The sequence below is a fragment of the Podarcis gaigeae genome (genome assembly GCF_964106915.1).
Source record: "Podarcis gaigeae genome assembly, chromosome: 1".
NCBI lineage: Eukaryota > Metazoa > Chordata > Lepidosauria > Squamata > Lacertidae > Podarcis > Podarcis gaigeae.
In genome coordinates, this window is record NC_139678.1 from 14,635,869 (window position 1) to 14,651,272 (window position 15,404).

At 46.9% G+C, this 15,404-nt stretch overlaps 1 protein-coding gene across 1 annotated transcript in view; it reads right to left on the minus strand.

The window, feature by feature from the left end:
• The window catches only part of TRMT61A (tRNA methyltransferase 61A), a 65,736-nt gene extending 55,371 nt beyond the window's left edge, over window positions 1-10,365 (minus strand). The window contains exons 1-2 of the mRNA XM_083737648.1: window positions 10,191-10,365; window positions 4,990-5,354 (exon numbers count right to left, since the gene is read on the minus strand). Coding sequence (XP_083593774.1) covers window positions 4,990-5,320 — 331 coding nt within the window. The 5' untranslated portion in view covers window positions 5,321-5,354; window positions 10,191-10,365. The remainder of the gene's footprint in view (window positions 1-4,989; window positions 5,355-10,190) is intronic.
• Between the last annotated feature and the right edge of the window lie 5,039 nt (window positions 10,366-15,404).

Genomic DNA, 15,404 nt, shown 5'->3' on the forward strand with positions numbered 1-15,404 from the left:
CTAGTGCAATTCTAGGTTGCATCAACAGAAGTATAGCAACCACATCAAGGGAAGTAATTGTATTGCTCTATTCTGCCTTGGTCAGACCACACCTGGAATACTGTGTCCAGTTCTGGGCACCACTATTTAAGAAGGATATTGACAAGCTAGAACATGTGCAGAGGAGGGAGACCAAGATGATCAAGGGTCTGGAAACCAAACCTTATGAGGAACGGTTGAAGGAGCTGGTATGTTTAGCCTGGAGAAGAGGCGACTGAGAGGAGATATGATGGCCATCTTCAAATATCTGAAGGGCTGTCACATGGAAGATGGAGAAAGCTTGTTTTCTCCTGCTCTTGAGGGTAGGACTTGAACCAATGGCTTCAAATTACAAGAAAGGAGATTCCGACTCAACATCAGAAACAATTTTCTGGCAGTAACAGCTGTTCAACAGTGGAACGATCTCCCTCGGGAGGCTGTGAACTCTCCTTCCTTGGAGGTTTTCAAGCAGAGGTTGAATGGCCATCTGTCATGGATGCTTTAGCTGAGATTTCCTGCAATGCAAGAATCTCACCCAATGTGGGACACAAACCCACGACTCTGAGATTAAGAGTCTCATGCTCTACGCACTGAGCTAACTCCATGCTAGCTTCAAGGTGCCAATCCCCAGCCTAATGTTTTGGGATGTATTACAGGAAGACTGAGTTGAAGCAACCAAGAGGCACACTGGACCAGCCTCAGATGTTGTTGAGACTACAACTCCCATCATCTTTTACCACTGGCCATGCTAGCTGGGGCTGATGGGAATTAAAGTCCAGGCTGGTGAAGGATAACACAGAATAACCCCTTGCCCAAAAGGACAGACCCATCTTCCAAACACCAGCCTACCTAAAGCAACCTAAAGAATCCAGAAAACAAGGTCACAGTTAATTAAGACGGTGAGAATTGCCACACACATGATGGGTTTCCTCATTCAGTACGAATTGCCATATGAACCGAAGACATAAGATTTTCCCACACGTAACTGGTGCCCCCCAGCAAGGGTAGAGCCCTGACTCACACACAAAGTTCTACTGAATGATATGGAAACAGGTGTGAGCATGAAAATCTCTCCACAGGCATGTCGCTCTCCAATGGCAAGTGCATTGCTTTCTTGCAGAATCTCAAAGGAGTTGGAAAAGTCAACGCTGCTTTGATGCAGGAAATCCTCTGCTCTCACTGCCCCAACTAAGCAGCCATTCAGCCTCTGCTTAGAAACCTCTAATGGAGGAGAGTCCCCTGCCTTATAAGGTAGTATGTTCCATGCAACACTGGAAGTTACAGGTCAGACCATTGGTCAGTAAGGGGTACACTAACTAGCAGTGGCTCTCTAGGGTTCGGACAAGCGTCTACTCCCAGCCTTAGCTGGAGTTGCTCGGAATTGAACTCAAGACTTTATGCATGCAAAGCAAAAGCTGTAGCCCCTTCCCCTAGCATGCACATGCATGCCAGCTAACATTCCATGAAACCAAGGAGGATACTGCGTAAGTGATGGCTGACCTTTTTCTTTATTTCGTTATGGCACAATTCATTAGCAGAGGTTGAAATGAAGGCCACTTGCCCTCTAGGCCCGCAGTAGTCAGGAGCAAACACAGCAAAGCTTCTCCCATGTGCTCTCTGCTGTAACCACAATCCCAGGCAAAGAGATCATCTGCTTTGAATGCAGAAGGCCTCGGATTCAACTCCCGGGCGAGGCTGGTAATGTCCCCTGCCAGAAACCCTGGAGAACTGCTGCCAACCTGTGTAAGGTAAAGGTAAAGGGACCCCTGCTTGGCAGGGGGTTGGACTCGATGGCCCTTGTGGTCTCTTCCAACTCTATGATTCTATGATTCTAGGTCCAGTTGTGGCCAACTCTGGGGTTGTGGCGCTCATCTCACTTTACTGGCCGAGGGAGCCGGCGTACAGCTTCCGGGTCATGTGGCCAGCATGACTAAGCCACTTCTGGTGAACCAGAGCAGCACACGGAAACGCCATTTACCTTCCCGCCAGAGCGGTACCTATCTATCTACTTGCACTTTGATGTGCTTTCGAACTGCTAGGTTGGCAGGAGCTGGGACTGAGCAATGGGAGCTCATCCCGTTGCGGGGATTCGAACCGCTGACCTTCTGATCGGCAAGCCCTAGGCTCTGTGGTTTAACCCACAGTGCCACCCGCGTCCGGCCAATCAGAATCAGTGTAGACAACACTAAAACAGATGGGACAAATGATTCAACTTGGTATAAGGCAGCTTCCCTATCTTCAAAGCAAGGATAATACAACAAGAATTGGTTGCCAAGGTTCACCGCCTCCTCGGACCACCCGTGGCTCCATCTTGCTTCCTGCAGGAACTAGCGAGTACCCATGGGATCTGGCTATCCACTCTTTAAAGCTAGTGTTCGGGATCAGGCAAAAATCCAGCAGCTGTTGAAAGAGATGAAGGCACTAACTGCTGGAGTAATAATTTTGAGGTACACCCTGCAAGTGCCACATTTTGGAGAGCTGAGGAAAGCCACCATGTGTTCGCCTCTACAGAGTTCCATCCTTATTTCAGACATCGCGATATAACGGTACATCACAATGTTTAGCTGGTGATATATCGTGGTGTTGAAAACCAGGTATCGCCAAGCCCAACCAACATCATTTTTGTTGTTCTAATAAAGCTAATGATAGTTTAACGTGGTATAATTCTGCTTTAAATGTACTGTGCAGGAGGATTCTTCATCGCCACAGGCCTACCAATAGAGCGCCTATTTACAATCCCAAATGTACAGTCTAGCCTGGCTCTCTGTGCTACTGAAGCTGCCATCTTGGATTTCCCATCCATAAACTTAAGCTCCATCTGCAGTATACACTGAAAGCAGTATCCTGCCATCTTAGGTTTCTTCCATGGTTTTCCCCAAAGAATTCTGGGGGCTGCAGTTTGTTAAGGGTGCTGAGAGTTGCTAGGGCACCCCTATTCCTCTCTAAAATTCTCAAAATGGTTGAGCAGTCATTTCCTCTTCCCAGGGAATGCTGGGAAATGCAGCTCTGTGAGGGGAACAGTAGACCTCCCAACCACTTCCACCACCCTTAAACTAAAGTTGCCAAGATTTTTGGAGGGATGCCATGACTATTTAATGTGGCACCATGCTGCTTTAAACACAGATTGCAGGTGGGACCTTACCTGGAGAGGCTAATAAGACTGAAGCATGACTGAAAGAATCCTAGCAATTTCTAGTGCAAAGTTCAAAGCATCAACTCAGTCCTTGGAGCTGTTTACCGGCAGTGCAAGTTTCCCACATGGAAGCGGGGAGAAACATCCTGCTGAATAAGGAAACAGGATGACAGATGGCATTTCGGCCGTCCAAGAAAGATACTGTCATGCCCAGACGCCTGCCAAAAGCTTGTGCAATCACAACAATACTGCTTTCACTCAAGAGTCATGGGCTTGTTTTCTGACATCATGGTGCATGGGACGTGAGCACATTGGGCAGCGAGAGTGTGGGGAGGGGTGTTCTCAGGGGCCGCCCTCCCCTGGGTGGAATTCTCTCCCACAGAGGGCCTGCCAAAGACCAACCCTGAGCACCTGCAAGATACACTTGTAAGCCTTTGGGGGCTGAAAAGCCAAGTTGCAAAAGAACAGCAAAATTTCAACGAATTTGATTTGAATGCTATTCTAGTGCTTATTCTTAGAATCCATTGTCCTGAGTCTTGAAGACCAGACATGCTATTAAATGCATACCCACATCGACTTAAGCTATTTATTTACAGTCCTAAGGTAAAGGTAAAGGTACCCCTGCCCGTACGGGCCAGTCTTGCCAGACTCTGGGGTTGTGCGCCCATCTCACTCAAGAGGCCAGGGGCCAGCGCTGTCCGGAGACACTTCCGGGTCACGTGGCCAGCGTGACATCGCTGCTCTGGCGAGCCAGAGCCGCACACGGAAACGCCGTTTACCTTCCCGCTGGTAAGCGGTCCCTATTTATCTACTTGCACCCGACGGTGCTTTCGAACTGCTAGGTTGGCAGGCGCTGGGACCGAGCAGCGGGAGCGCACCCCGCCACAGGGATTCGAACCGCCGACCTTTCGATCGGCAAGTCCTAGGCACTGAGGCTTTAACCCACAGCGCCACCTGCGTCCCATTTACAGTCCTACCTCGGCTTAAATATGCTTTGGGATGAATATGTTCGGGCTGCGCTCCGTGGTGACCTGGAAGTAACGGAGCGCGTTACTTCTGGGTATCACCGCTCGCGCATGCGCAGACGCTCAAAATGACATCACGTCCATGTGCGGAAGTGGTGAATCGCGACCTGCACACGCGCAGACGTGCGGACACAGGTTGTGTTTGCTTCAGGACGTTGCTCTGGAACGGATCCCATTCGCATCCAGAGGTACCACTGTATTCATTCATTCCATACCATGGCGCCTATTATGACGTTATTTCAGCACAGGGCATCTGATCGCCGCAATGCACACATGCAGAGATAGCTCAGCTCAGTGGACCCTTTGGCACACTGAGATGGAGGGCAGCTATCTTCCTCGGCTAGTTCAGTCTTCCCAATCTTCCCACAGCTGCACTGCACACCACTGCAGCAAAGAGAGGGTGCTTGGGCGGAGGAGAAGGATTTGGGTGTCCTGCTCCTTTGAGTGTCCCTCAAACCATGAAGATCAGGATAGCAACATGCTAGATTCCAAGCCGGACAGGAAGAAATGCACCTGTCAAAGTGTGTGAGGTCGTCCCCCGCACCCAAAAATGAAAAGTCCCTTTCAAAAACCAGGCTGGCATGTCCCTCGGGGTCTCCTCCAACTCTACGATTCCTTCTGAATGAGAAGCTTTTTTTAACAACCGTGCTACAGACACAGTAGAAGTACCGGGAATAACAATAGGTGTAAGAGGAATTTCCCCAGTGAAAACAGCAGTGATAAAATGAGTAATTTTAAGGCCATGCAATGGAAATAGCAATAACAATACCCCCGAGAAAGTATTCCCAAATGCCATGCAACAAGAACCTTTACCTGATTCACAGACAATGGACCCCGGCTTCAGCTCGAGCATCATTGTGATGAGAGAGATGTCTGTCGAATACAGGATCTGCGTCCGGTGGGGGAGGTTCAGAGTCCACAGCTCAGGAGTCGGATGAAGAATATACACCCAGCCTCCTTTGCTGCAGGTCACCTTGGAGCCATACTGCTTGCCTATCAGGTCGCTGGAATGCCTGATGACGCCATACTTCGTCTGGGTCTTACCACCATGCTGCACCTTCACCGGAAACATGGACTCGTGGCCCAAGAAGACAATCGCCGTGTCCCCTTCCTTTATCGTCTCTCTGTAGTCAATAAAACTCATCGCGATACTCTTGTGGCCGGCAGGTTAGCTGGAGCTAAAGAAGAAGGGAACACACAGATTGTTTATTTCCCCCCCTCTGTGCCCATTCCTTCCTCCAAGATCTATACTTCGGGGGGTGGCAAGGATCAGGGGGCAAATGCGTCCTTCCAGGACTGGGAACCCGGCCCCCGGGCCACATCCGCTCTCTGTTCCTGTTTTGCACCCTGATTGGTTTTGCCTGGCTGGAACGTGTCCCTGAAATCAGATAATGCCTTTTGCTTCCCTGGATACGTAGATTTGAGAGAGTCACAAAGGGACTGCCACCCAAGAGGTACTCTCGGGAGTTTGCTAACACAGCTGTTGCATATATAGCTGTGGCTAGCAGCTCAAACCAGGTATCAGACACTGAGGTCTTGAGTGAAGTACATGGTTTGTCCACAGGAGAGACAAACCCACACCTGAAGGTTGCAAGAGTCAACACCAAGGTAGAGCAAAAGCTCTAGTACCATGGAAGAAAGGTAACCAGAGGTTTGAACTGGGAAGTTGGCAGCCTTCCCAGGGTGGGGGGGGGGGCGGTTTCCAACAGTACCACCCTATAAATACCATCCTAAAAGGTAAAGGGACCCCTGACCATTAGGTCCAGTCGTGGCCGACTCTGGGGTTGCGGCGCTCATCTCGCTTTATTGGCCAAGGGAGCCGGCGTACAGCTTCCGGGTCATGTGGCCAGCATGACTAAGCCGCTTCTGGCAAACCAGAGCAGCGCACGGAAACGCCGTTTACCTTCCCGCTGGTGCAGTATCTATTTATCTACTTGCACTTTGCCGTGCTTTCAAACTGTTAAGTTGGCAGGAGCAGGGACCGAGCAATGGGAGCAAACCCCGTCGCAGGGATTCAAACCACCGACCTTCTGATCAGCAAGGCCTAGGCTCTGTGGTTTAACCCACAGCGCCACCCTAATTAAATCCCAGTCTCCCTTCATCGCAGCTGTGATTCCAAATATGAGGAATGGGCATGGTTCTCACAAGCAGCAATCTTGGGCAACCAGTTCTGCTCAAAGCACAGTCCCCCCCCCCCATTTATCACTCTAGGAAATAGGAGTTAACCGATTCCTAGGCTCACAGTTAAGTGGGCAACTTTGAATGTATCCCAGAGGAGCACAGATCTCGAAAGGACAGGGAACATAGCAACTCTCATCCGACAGGGATATGAGTTCTAAGTGGGCAGAATATAAATAAACCACAATGCACATCCCTCATGGATTAGAAGGGCTGAGAAGCTCCTTCTCAACACACACACACACACACACACACACACACACACACACACACTGGACAGGTAAGCATTCCAAGTACTAACGGATTTATAACACAGGCTTAACAAAATACCTCATTGCAAAGCATATCACAAGCTTTCAGACCTGCAGCATGTCTTGATCCAAATGACAGTGCTTATTTTTTTATAAAAAAAACTTATTACGTATGCATTTAGATTTATCCTATAAGCCACCTTGTGATCACAAGGTGAAGGATGGTATAGAATAATAATAATAATAATAATAATAATAATAATAATAATAATAATAATAATAGGATCTTAGAATTGGAAGGGACCCAAGGGTCATCCTCTGGCCCCCTGCAATGCAGGAATCTCAGCTAAAGCATCCATGAAAGATGGCCATCCGGGCCCTGCTTAAAAACCTTCAAGGAGGGAGAGTCTACCATTTCCCAATAACAGTAACAACAACAATGTATATTGAACCTGCCTACCCTGTAAGAGGAGCGCTGTTGGATCAGGCCATAAGCTTGTTGAGCCCAGCAACCTGTTCTCACAGTAGTCAACTGTAAAGTTAAGATTTATTTATTTTTGCCCCAATATGCATCACCTAAAGGTAAACGGAACCTTGACCATTAGGTCCAGTTGCGGACAACTCTGGGGTTGCGGCGCTCATCTCACTTTATTGGCCGAGGGAGTCGGTGTACAGCTTCCAGGTCATGTGGCCAGTATGACCAAGCCACTTCTGGCAAACCAGAGCAGCGCACGGAAACACCGTTTAACTTACTGCTGGAGCGGTACCTATTTATCTACTTGCACTTTGACGTGCTTTTGAACTGCTAGGTTGGCAGGAGCAGGGACCGAGCAACGGGAGCTCACCCATTCGCAGGGATTCAAACTGCTGACCTTCTGATCAGCAAGTCCTAGGCTCTGTGGTTTAACCCACAGTGCCACCCGCGTCCTTTATGCATCATTTAGTTCAGGGCTTTTTCAAACTTGGGTCTCCAGCTGTTTTTGGACTACAGTTCCCATCATCCCTGACCTCTGGCCCTGCTAGCTAGGGATGATGGGAGTTGTAGTCCAAAAAACAGCTGGAGACCCAAGACTGGAAAGCCCCAACTCAGTTCTTGCTTGCATGACCCAGAAAACATGACACCTACTCCAAGATGCAATGAAAGCTGCTGTCAATTAAGTGTTCAGGAAAATCCCTTTGCACTCTCGGTATCATCATCATTAGATCCTGTACAGATGGAATCTGCAACAGGTTTCTGTGATGTGGAATGCTGTTCCAAGGTTTTAGCCAGCTGGCTGGCCAGGCCCTTTTCCATTCCATTTCCCCATCCCTCCTTGGTTTTCTGCCTCCCCAAAGCCCTGTTCCATGACCTGAAAACACGGGAGTTCACCCAGCTCTGCTAATTCCTCCCTCTCATGCATGGATGGTATAGTTTTAGCAAACCAAAGGATAGGTGTTTAGAGAATGTGCTTATTATTAGTAGACAGGATACTCTCAAGACCACCTTAAACTCTGAGGAACAGGCTCAGAAAAGCATTCTGAGAACTTAACACTCAAAATATCACTCTGCATCCAGTTCTCTGCCTAATAATTAATAAGATTACATTCAATGCAAATTTGATCTTTGCATTATAAGGAGGGACACATCATCCTTTCCCCCCATCCTGTGCTCCCAACACACTGTGCTATTAGAAAGCAATTGAGAGGCAAGTGCAGTTAATTCCAAAACGCTAATTAAGTGCTGCGATCCTGCCTTCTGATTTGATTAACTTCCATTTGCAATTTACAAGCTAATGGGATTTTAAAGAGAGGAAAAGAAAAAATGCAAAAAAGAGAGGACAAAATGACAAGCAGGTGGCAAGAAGAAACCTTTGGGCTGGAATTGTTAATTGCATAAATACAGTTTTTAAAAACAGCTTTGCTCCTGTATGATTAAGAGAAGCAGAATCAGAGAGATATAGGTGAAGCTTTTTCATGCATGGAAACAGGTGGCAGAAAACACTTTGCCTACTAGATTTTGGGGACTGCTGTAAAAGAAATGGGTGCAGGGCTGAGGTTTTTTTCCATTTCTTTCCTTCCAAAGGTAACAGCTCTGCACTGCAGTAAAGAGGGTGGAAAAGCAAAAATCTTTAAGGTGCACAAGTCTGGCAACGGTCCTTGACTGGCTTAGGCCTCTGAGGCCCAGGGCAATTGCACCAGGCTGTTCCCTCCTCCTCCTGGTATGCCCCATGGAGGACCTTAAGGTCCATAAATAGCAACACCCTAGTGGTCCCGGGCCCTAAGGAAGTCAGATTAGCCTCAACCAGAGCCAGGGCCTTTTCAACACTGGCTCCAGCCTGGTGGAACGCTCTGCCTCATAAGACCAGGGCCCTGCAGGATCTGATTTATTTCCGCGGGGCCTGTAAGACAGAGTTGTTCCATCTGGCATTTGGCATAGAATCAGTTTGATTCCCTCCACCTCTTTCTTTTTCCTTTCTCCTCCTGTGAAGAGGCTGCATCCTAATGTTTTAATGTGGTATTTTAATCTTTTTAATTTGTATTTTAATCAACTTGTTTTTATTATTGGTTGTTAGCCGCCTTGGCTGGGGAGAGCGGGGTATAAGTAAAAATTTATTATTATTATTATTATTATTGGCCTACAACAAACTCAGACCCTCCAAGTGTCCCTATTTTCCAGGGACAGTCCCGGACTTACAGAAGCCAGCCCGGTTTCTGATCTGATCCTGGAATGTCCCACTTTTCCTTAGGACGTCCCAAATTTCATTGGAAAAATGTTGGAGGGTATGGAGTTATACTTTAGCGGGGAATCCCAGTCAGATGGGTGGGGTATAAATATGAAACTGATGATGAAGATGGAACAGGACGTCCCTGTTTTTATCGGACAAATGGTGGGAGGGTATGCAAACTACAGCTCCCATAATTCTTTGGGGGGCCGGCCGGCCTGTTTAGAGCGCTATCATCACGCTTTAAATGTACTGTGCAAACAGCCAACTCTGAGCACAGGAGGAAGCCTCCGCCAGCCCTCATTTCCTTCAAATGGGGATCACCTCCCAGGCGAAGGGTGCAAAGGGCTTGCAATCCCTTAACTCAGAGCTCTTGTTTGTTTCCCCTCCACGAACACCACAAGAAAACAGGCTTGTAGTAGCCCATCTGGCTTCGCATCCTGTTCTCAAAAGACCGACCACGTGCCTTTCTCAACCTGTTGGTCCCCAGATGTTGCTGAACTACAACTCCCATCACCCCTAGCTAGCAAGGCCAGAGCTCAGGGATGATGGGAGTTGTGGTCCAACAACATCTGGGGACCCACAGGTTGAGAACCGCTGCGTGTGAGGGGAAAACCCCAGCGAGCAGGACCCCAGGACAGGAGCAACCCTCTCTGGTTTCCAGCAACTGGTGTTCTGGAGTATTGCTTCCTCCAACTGCAGAGGCGCAGGGCAGAATGGCCATCCTGCCACTAAGTTCATCCTCCATGAAAATGTGCCCGGTCCCCTTTGAAAGTCAACCAAGAAGTGGACGGGGGTGGAAAAAGCGCTTTTCCTGTTGCTCGGAGTCTTCCAGCGACCAGCTCCTTTTAGGATCTCAGCAGGAGTATTTATAGATCCTTACCTTTGCCGGCTTCCCACGTGGGCGCACAGGAAGAAGGAGGCGGGGAGGGTGCATAGGATCAGAGCAGATAAACAACCTCACTCATGCGCGCACGTGGGGTGGTTTTTTCTCTCTCTCCCTCCTTTCTTTTATTGTCGCTCTTTCCGCTTTCTTCTCCCTTCTCTCGGGCTGTCGCAGGCTGCTGACGCTCCTCGGCTTCCCCGCCCTCGATGGCTCCCTGCCAGGGAAAAGCTTGCCTAGTTCCCGGTTTGAAGGCGGCGAGCGGCTTCGCTTCCTCCTCAGCATTTTTGCTTTTTTTAAATTTTCATTGCACTTTGTCTAAAGGAGAATGAGAGGAAGCGAAGGCGCCCGCGCGCAAGGCTTTAAAGCATACATATATCTGTCAACTTTTTCCCTTTTTTTAAGGGAAATTTTCTTGTTCTGAATAGGATTCCTCGCAAGAAAAGGGAAAAGTTGACAGCTATGATCATACACACAGTGCCGGATTTACGTATAAACTAAACAAAGCTATAGCTTAGGGCCCCGCACTCTTGGGGCCCCCCAAAAAAATTAAGGGGGGGGACGCCTGGATGTACATTTCCAAAATGTTTGTTATGAATAAAGAAACCATTTTAAGTTGGAGCTTAATAATTATTTCACGATTAATATACTTCTTCTTAATTGTATTTCACTGTTAATATGCTTCTTAACTGTATTTCAGTTCAACAATTACTATGATAAAATACATTTTAAATTGTATTTTAACCTGTATTTTAAATTGGTTTTTTTCTCTGTCCCCCATTATGTTTTTATTGTAGTTTTACTGGTGTTAGCCACCCTGAGCCCAGGGTATTATTATTATTATTATTATTATTATTATTATTATTATTATATTTTGTTATGTGCAAATGGCTTTAGATACCTATTAGGCAGACAACTCTGGGGTTGCTCATCTCGCTTTACAGGCCAAGGGAGCCAGCGTTTGTCCGCAGACAGTTTTTCCGGGACATGTGGCCAGCATGACTAAGCCACTTCTGGCACACAGAGGACCGTGACGAGTGCCAAAGCGCATTAAAATGCCATTTACCTTCCCGCTGCAGCGGTACCTATTTATCTACTCGCATTGGTGTACTTTTGAACTGCTAGGTTGGCAGGAGCTGGGATAGAGCAACAGGAGCTCACCCCATTGCAGGGATTCGAACCACCGGCCTTCCAATCAACAAGCCTTCTTTGTGGTCCAGCTCTCACTTCCATACATCACTGCTGGGAAAACCATAGCTTGAACTATACAGATCTTGTTGGTAAACTGGTCCTAAGTCTAACCACTACTCCATACTGCCTACAGTGAAATATGCAAGTTGACTCTTCTTCCCCTTTGCTTAATCACTCACACTCTATGGCAGGGGGGGGCGGGCCGGCAGGAATCTCACTTCCTGTTTCACAATCATTCCATTATACCGATAGAATTCTTGAAGCTACTGAGTCAGGCTGAGAATGAGTCCATTTGAAGAAGACAAAAAATAATATAAAAATAAAAATCCCAGGGACTGTAGGACATGTTGCAACATACATTTTTCTCACATGGTTGCTTCCCAGAAAGCATCCTGGCCAAAGTTTCAGAGCGAGCTTTGAACTGAAGCCTTGCACCCCCAGGCACAGCACTCCTATCTAAATGTGTCACTTGGCTTTTACTACTTAGATGGGATTTAGCTTATAAACAATTAGGCAACTGGCTGCCAGAGGCTAAATCTCACATGTGGGTAGAGACCTCAAACCCTCAGGGCTTGGAGCATAATGCTGCTGGTGTGAACTGTATTTGTTTGTTTTCAGGGTGCCCACATATCCTTATCCATACGGCAATCTACGCTGTCTCCCACCCGTCCCCTGCAAATAAATTCAGATTTTACTGATCTGACAGTGGAAGAAAACCCAGTATAAAATTGCCTGTTACCCAATACTGGATGCTCTGAAATGCATTGTGTGTGTGGCTTTTTCTTTGATATCTGTGGTGACACGTCCCTGGGTGGCATCTATTGTCACACACACCCTACTTCCATTTTGTTTCCGACATCAGCCCAAAGGAAAGCATGCAGCCGGCCCTTTTCCCACTGGTTATTTCTGAAGGTTTTTGAGTTTTTTTAAAAGCTCTTTTGAGCTGATCTGCAATTGCACAAAACAGCTGCATTAAAAATAAAAATTGCCCTTGTGTTGGGTTGAAATAACGACAGACAGGTAGTGAGCGTCATCTGGGAGGCACCTCTCGAGCATGTCTCGGGGAGTCCCTTTTATTGAATATTACAGCATTGCCGCGTATGTGCTTGTTGCTGATTGGTTAACACAAATACAATACAAGGGTTGCATATAAGCATTAATCACCAATAGATTAAAGGGTTGGAAAGGGAACACAGAATTGAACAGGCGTGAAAACCTCCTTATTAAACTTTTACTAGTGATTGATATAGCATTCATCCGTAGAAGTGGTCAACTATGCATTAAGAACGGGCCAGGTACAATGTTTTCCTGAACTCAATGTGAACTGAACATTCTAAGGTGGTGAGTGAATGTCTTAGTATTAGAATGGTTTGTGCAGCATTATGTACAGAAGCGAAGCTTAGGAGCAAGACTTCCCATCAGGCCACAGTCATGTGCAAGACTTCCCATCAGGCCATAGTCATGTGCAAGACTTCCCATCAGGCCACAGTCATATGTAGAATCATAGCATCCCATCACCCTTGTGGATACAGGAGGTGGGAAAGGAGGAACAAATGCACTCCTAATAAAAATCCCATTACTACCACTACTACTACTAAAGGAGGTGGGTTCTCAGTGCAGGAAAGGCTGAATCAGTGCAAACAGGAACTGAGCAGGAAGAGCAAACAGATTCTCATAGCTTGAGGATTTTTGAGGGGATATTTATTGACAACTTTCATGGGTGCCATAGAAGGTACTGGCTGACATACTTGAGCCCTTGGGTGCTGCTGTTGGCAAACATTGCTCTCCCCCCCCCCCAAGTGTCTCTAATTTCCAGGGACAGTCCCGGATTTACAGAAGATATCTTGGTTTCTGATTTGATCCTGGGATGTCCTGCTTTTCCTTACGACATCTCTATTTTCATCAGAGAAATATTGGAAGGTATGGAGTTGTGCAACCCCTGAGCCAAGGAAATAAGTAGCTGTACAGCCTTTGGAAGACATTTGAAGGCAGCCCTGTATAGGGAAGCTTTTTTAAAATGTTTAATGTTTTATTGTGTTTTTATATGTGTTGGAAGCCACCCAGAGAGGCTGGGGCAACCCAGTCAGATGGGCCGGGTATAAATATTATTATTATTATTATTATTTTATTATTATTATTACGGAGGGTATGCTCTGGGACTTTAACAGTTACCAGATATGCAGGAATTAACCAGGTGGAGCTTTTACCATTATGTTCTCTCCGAGCCAGGAAAAGCATCACCTGTTGAATTTCTGTATGTCAGACTGCTGTTAAAGGCATAAGAGCAGAGCCAGATTTTTAAAAATTTATTTAAAGGAAGCAGCCATATACTAGTTAGGCCTACAAAGGAGCAATTCACCTTTCTGACAGCACTCAAAGGTAATTTTAGAAGTATTTGCAATTTTAGAAGAACACAGAAAATGCTCAGATGCAAACGATTTCATCATTTTGTGGGCAGGCAACCTCTTAATATTTATTGGGCCAAATATTTCATACACTAATACGGGTTAATCCAGTGAAAACTGCCCTTTAAGTTCAGAGAGAAACATCTCCCATCCTTGGGCTTTAACAGTCCCCAGGAAACACGGGGAACAAAGTTGCTTCTAATTACGCTATTTTCTAATCCTAGAGGTTTTCAAAAATACTAATCTCCACATTCAGGAAAACAGCGTCTGTTCTTTCACATGTGAGTGCAAGGCAATAATTTGTCTGAAAGAATTTGACTGTAAGGTCACCAAAAGGACACAGTATCAGAGGGGAGGATTAGTTTAGACATCTGAGGGCTTGTTCACGGATTCCGGGATCTAAATATTGCATCGGGTGATTATAAAGACCATAGAATTATACAGCTAATGGGGACCACAAGGGCCATTTAGTCCAGCCTCCTGCAATGCAGGACTCTTCCGCCCAATGGGGTGCAATTCCTCTCTCTCCCCCTTTTTTGGGAGGGCGGGGAGTGTAAAGAACAACTGCCCTACTTCAGATAGCTGCAACGTGAAAATTACAAACCTTCCCAAAAAATGCAAAAGAAATAAACCGCAACGTATGTAGCAAACCTCACTTCTTTGTAACTAAAGTGGCGTTAGGTAAATTGCAATTTTGTGCACACTTAAGCTAGGTAGAAAGCCCTGGTGGAATTTACTCCTGAGTAGACATATCGAGGACTGCACTGAGATATAGGGTGCTTAGTTTCTCCTGCACCATTTCAGAGACGTAAGCAGTTTCCCTACAGCACACGCTGCATAACATTTATAATTAAGCCTCTGGGGGAAATGAATAGCACAGCCCCCAAGAAACTTCTCTGCTTCTCCCCCATCTACGTATTAGAAATCTTTGGAGCAATTATCTGAGGGCTCCGTATTTGATTGCAAACATGCTTCCTGCTCTATAATTCAGACCCATCTGCTGTATAATTCAACAAGATACTTATACGGTCAGTCGAGGAAATATCTAATGCCACCTTCTATCCCGGAGCGGTTATCAACACACTGGGAAGTTTTTTTTGTGGGGGGGAAACAATGTCCCAATTCAGCAAGGCTTTCAGGCCCAACCCCCCAAATCTATTTGTTTTTTGAAACACAGAACTCTAATGCACAACAATGATAATTAACCCGCAGGGGAAGCTGGGAAAGGCTGATGAAAGAGAAAGCAGGCAGGTATTCTCTAGCTACAGGTTCCTTGAAGATGCTGCATGGTGGCTGGTTTTTGTTACAGGTGGACCTTTAGCATCTTTTAAGATACTAGGGCAGGAAAACTCTGCCAGCTGCTATATCTATAGGCCATTAGCTAGTAGGGTAAAGGTACCCCTGCCCGTACGGGCCAGTCTTGCCAGACTCTAGGGTTGTGCGCTCATCTCACTCTAGAGGCCGGGAGCCAGCGCTGTCCGCAAACACTTCCGGGTCACGTGGCCAGCGTGACAAGCTGCATCTGGCGAGCCAGTGCAGCACACGGAAACGCCGTTTACCTTCCCGCTGGTAAGCGGTCCCTATTTATCTACTTGCACCCAGAGGTGCTTTCGAACTG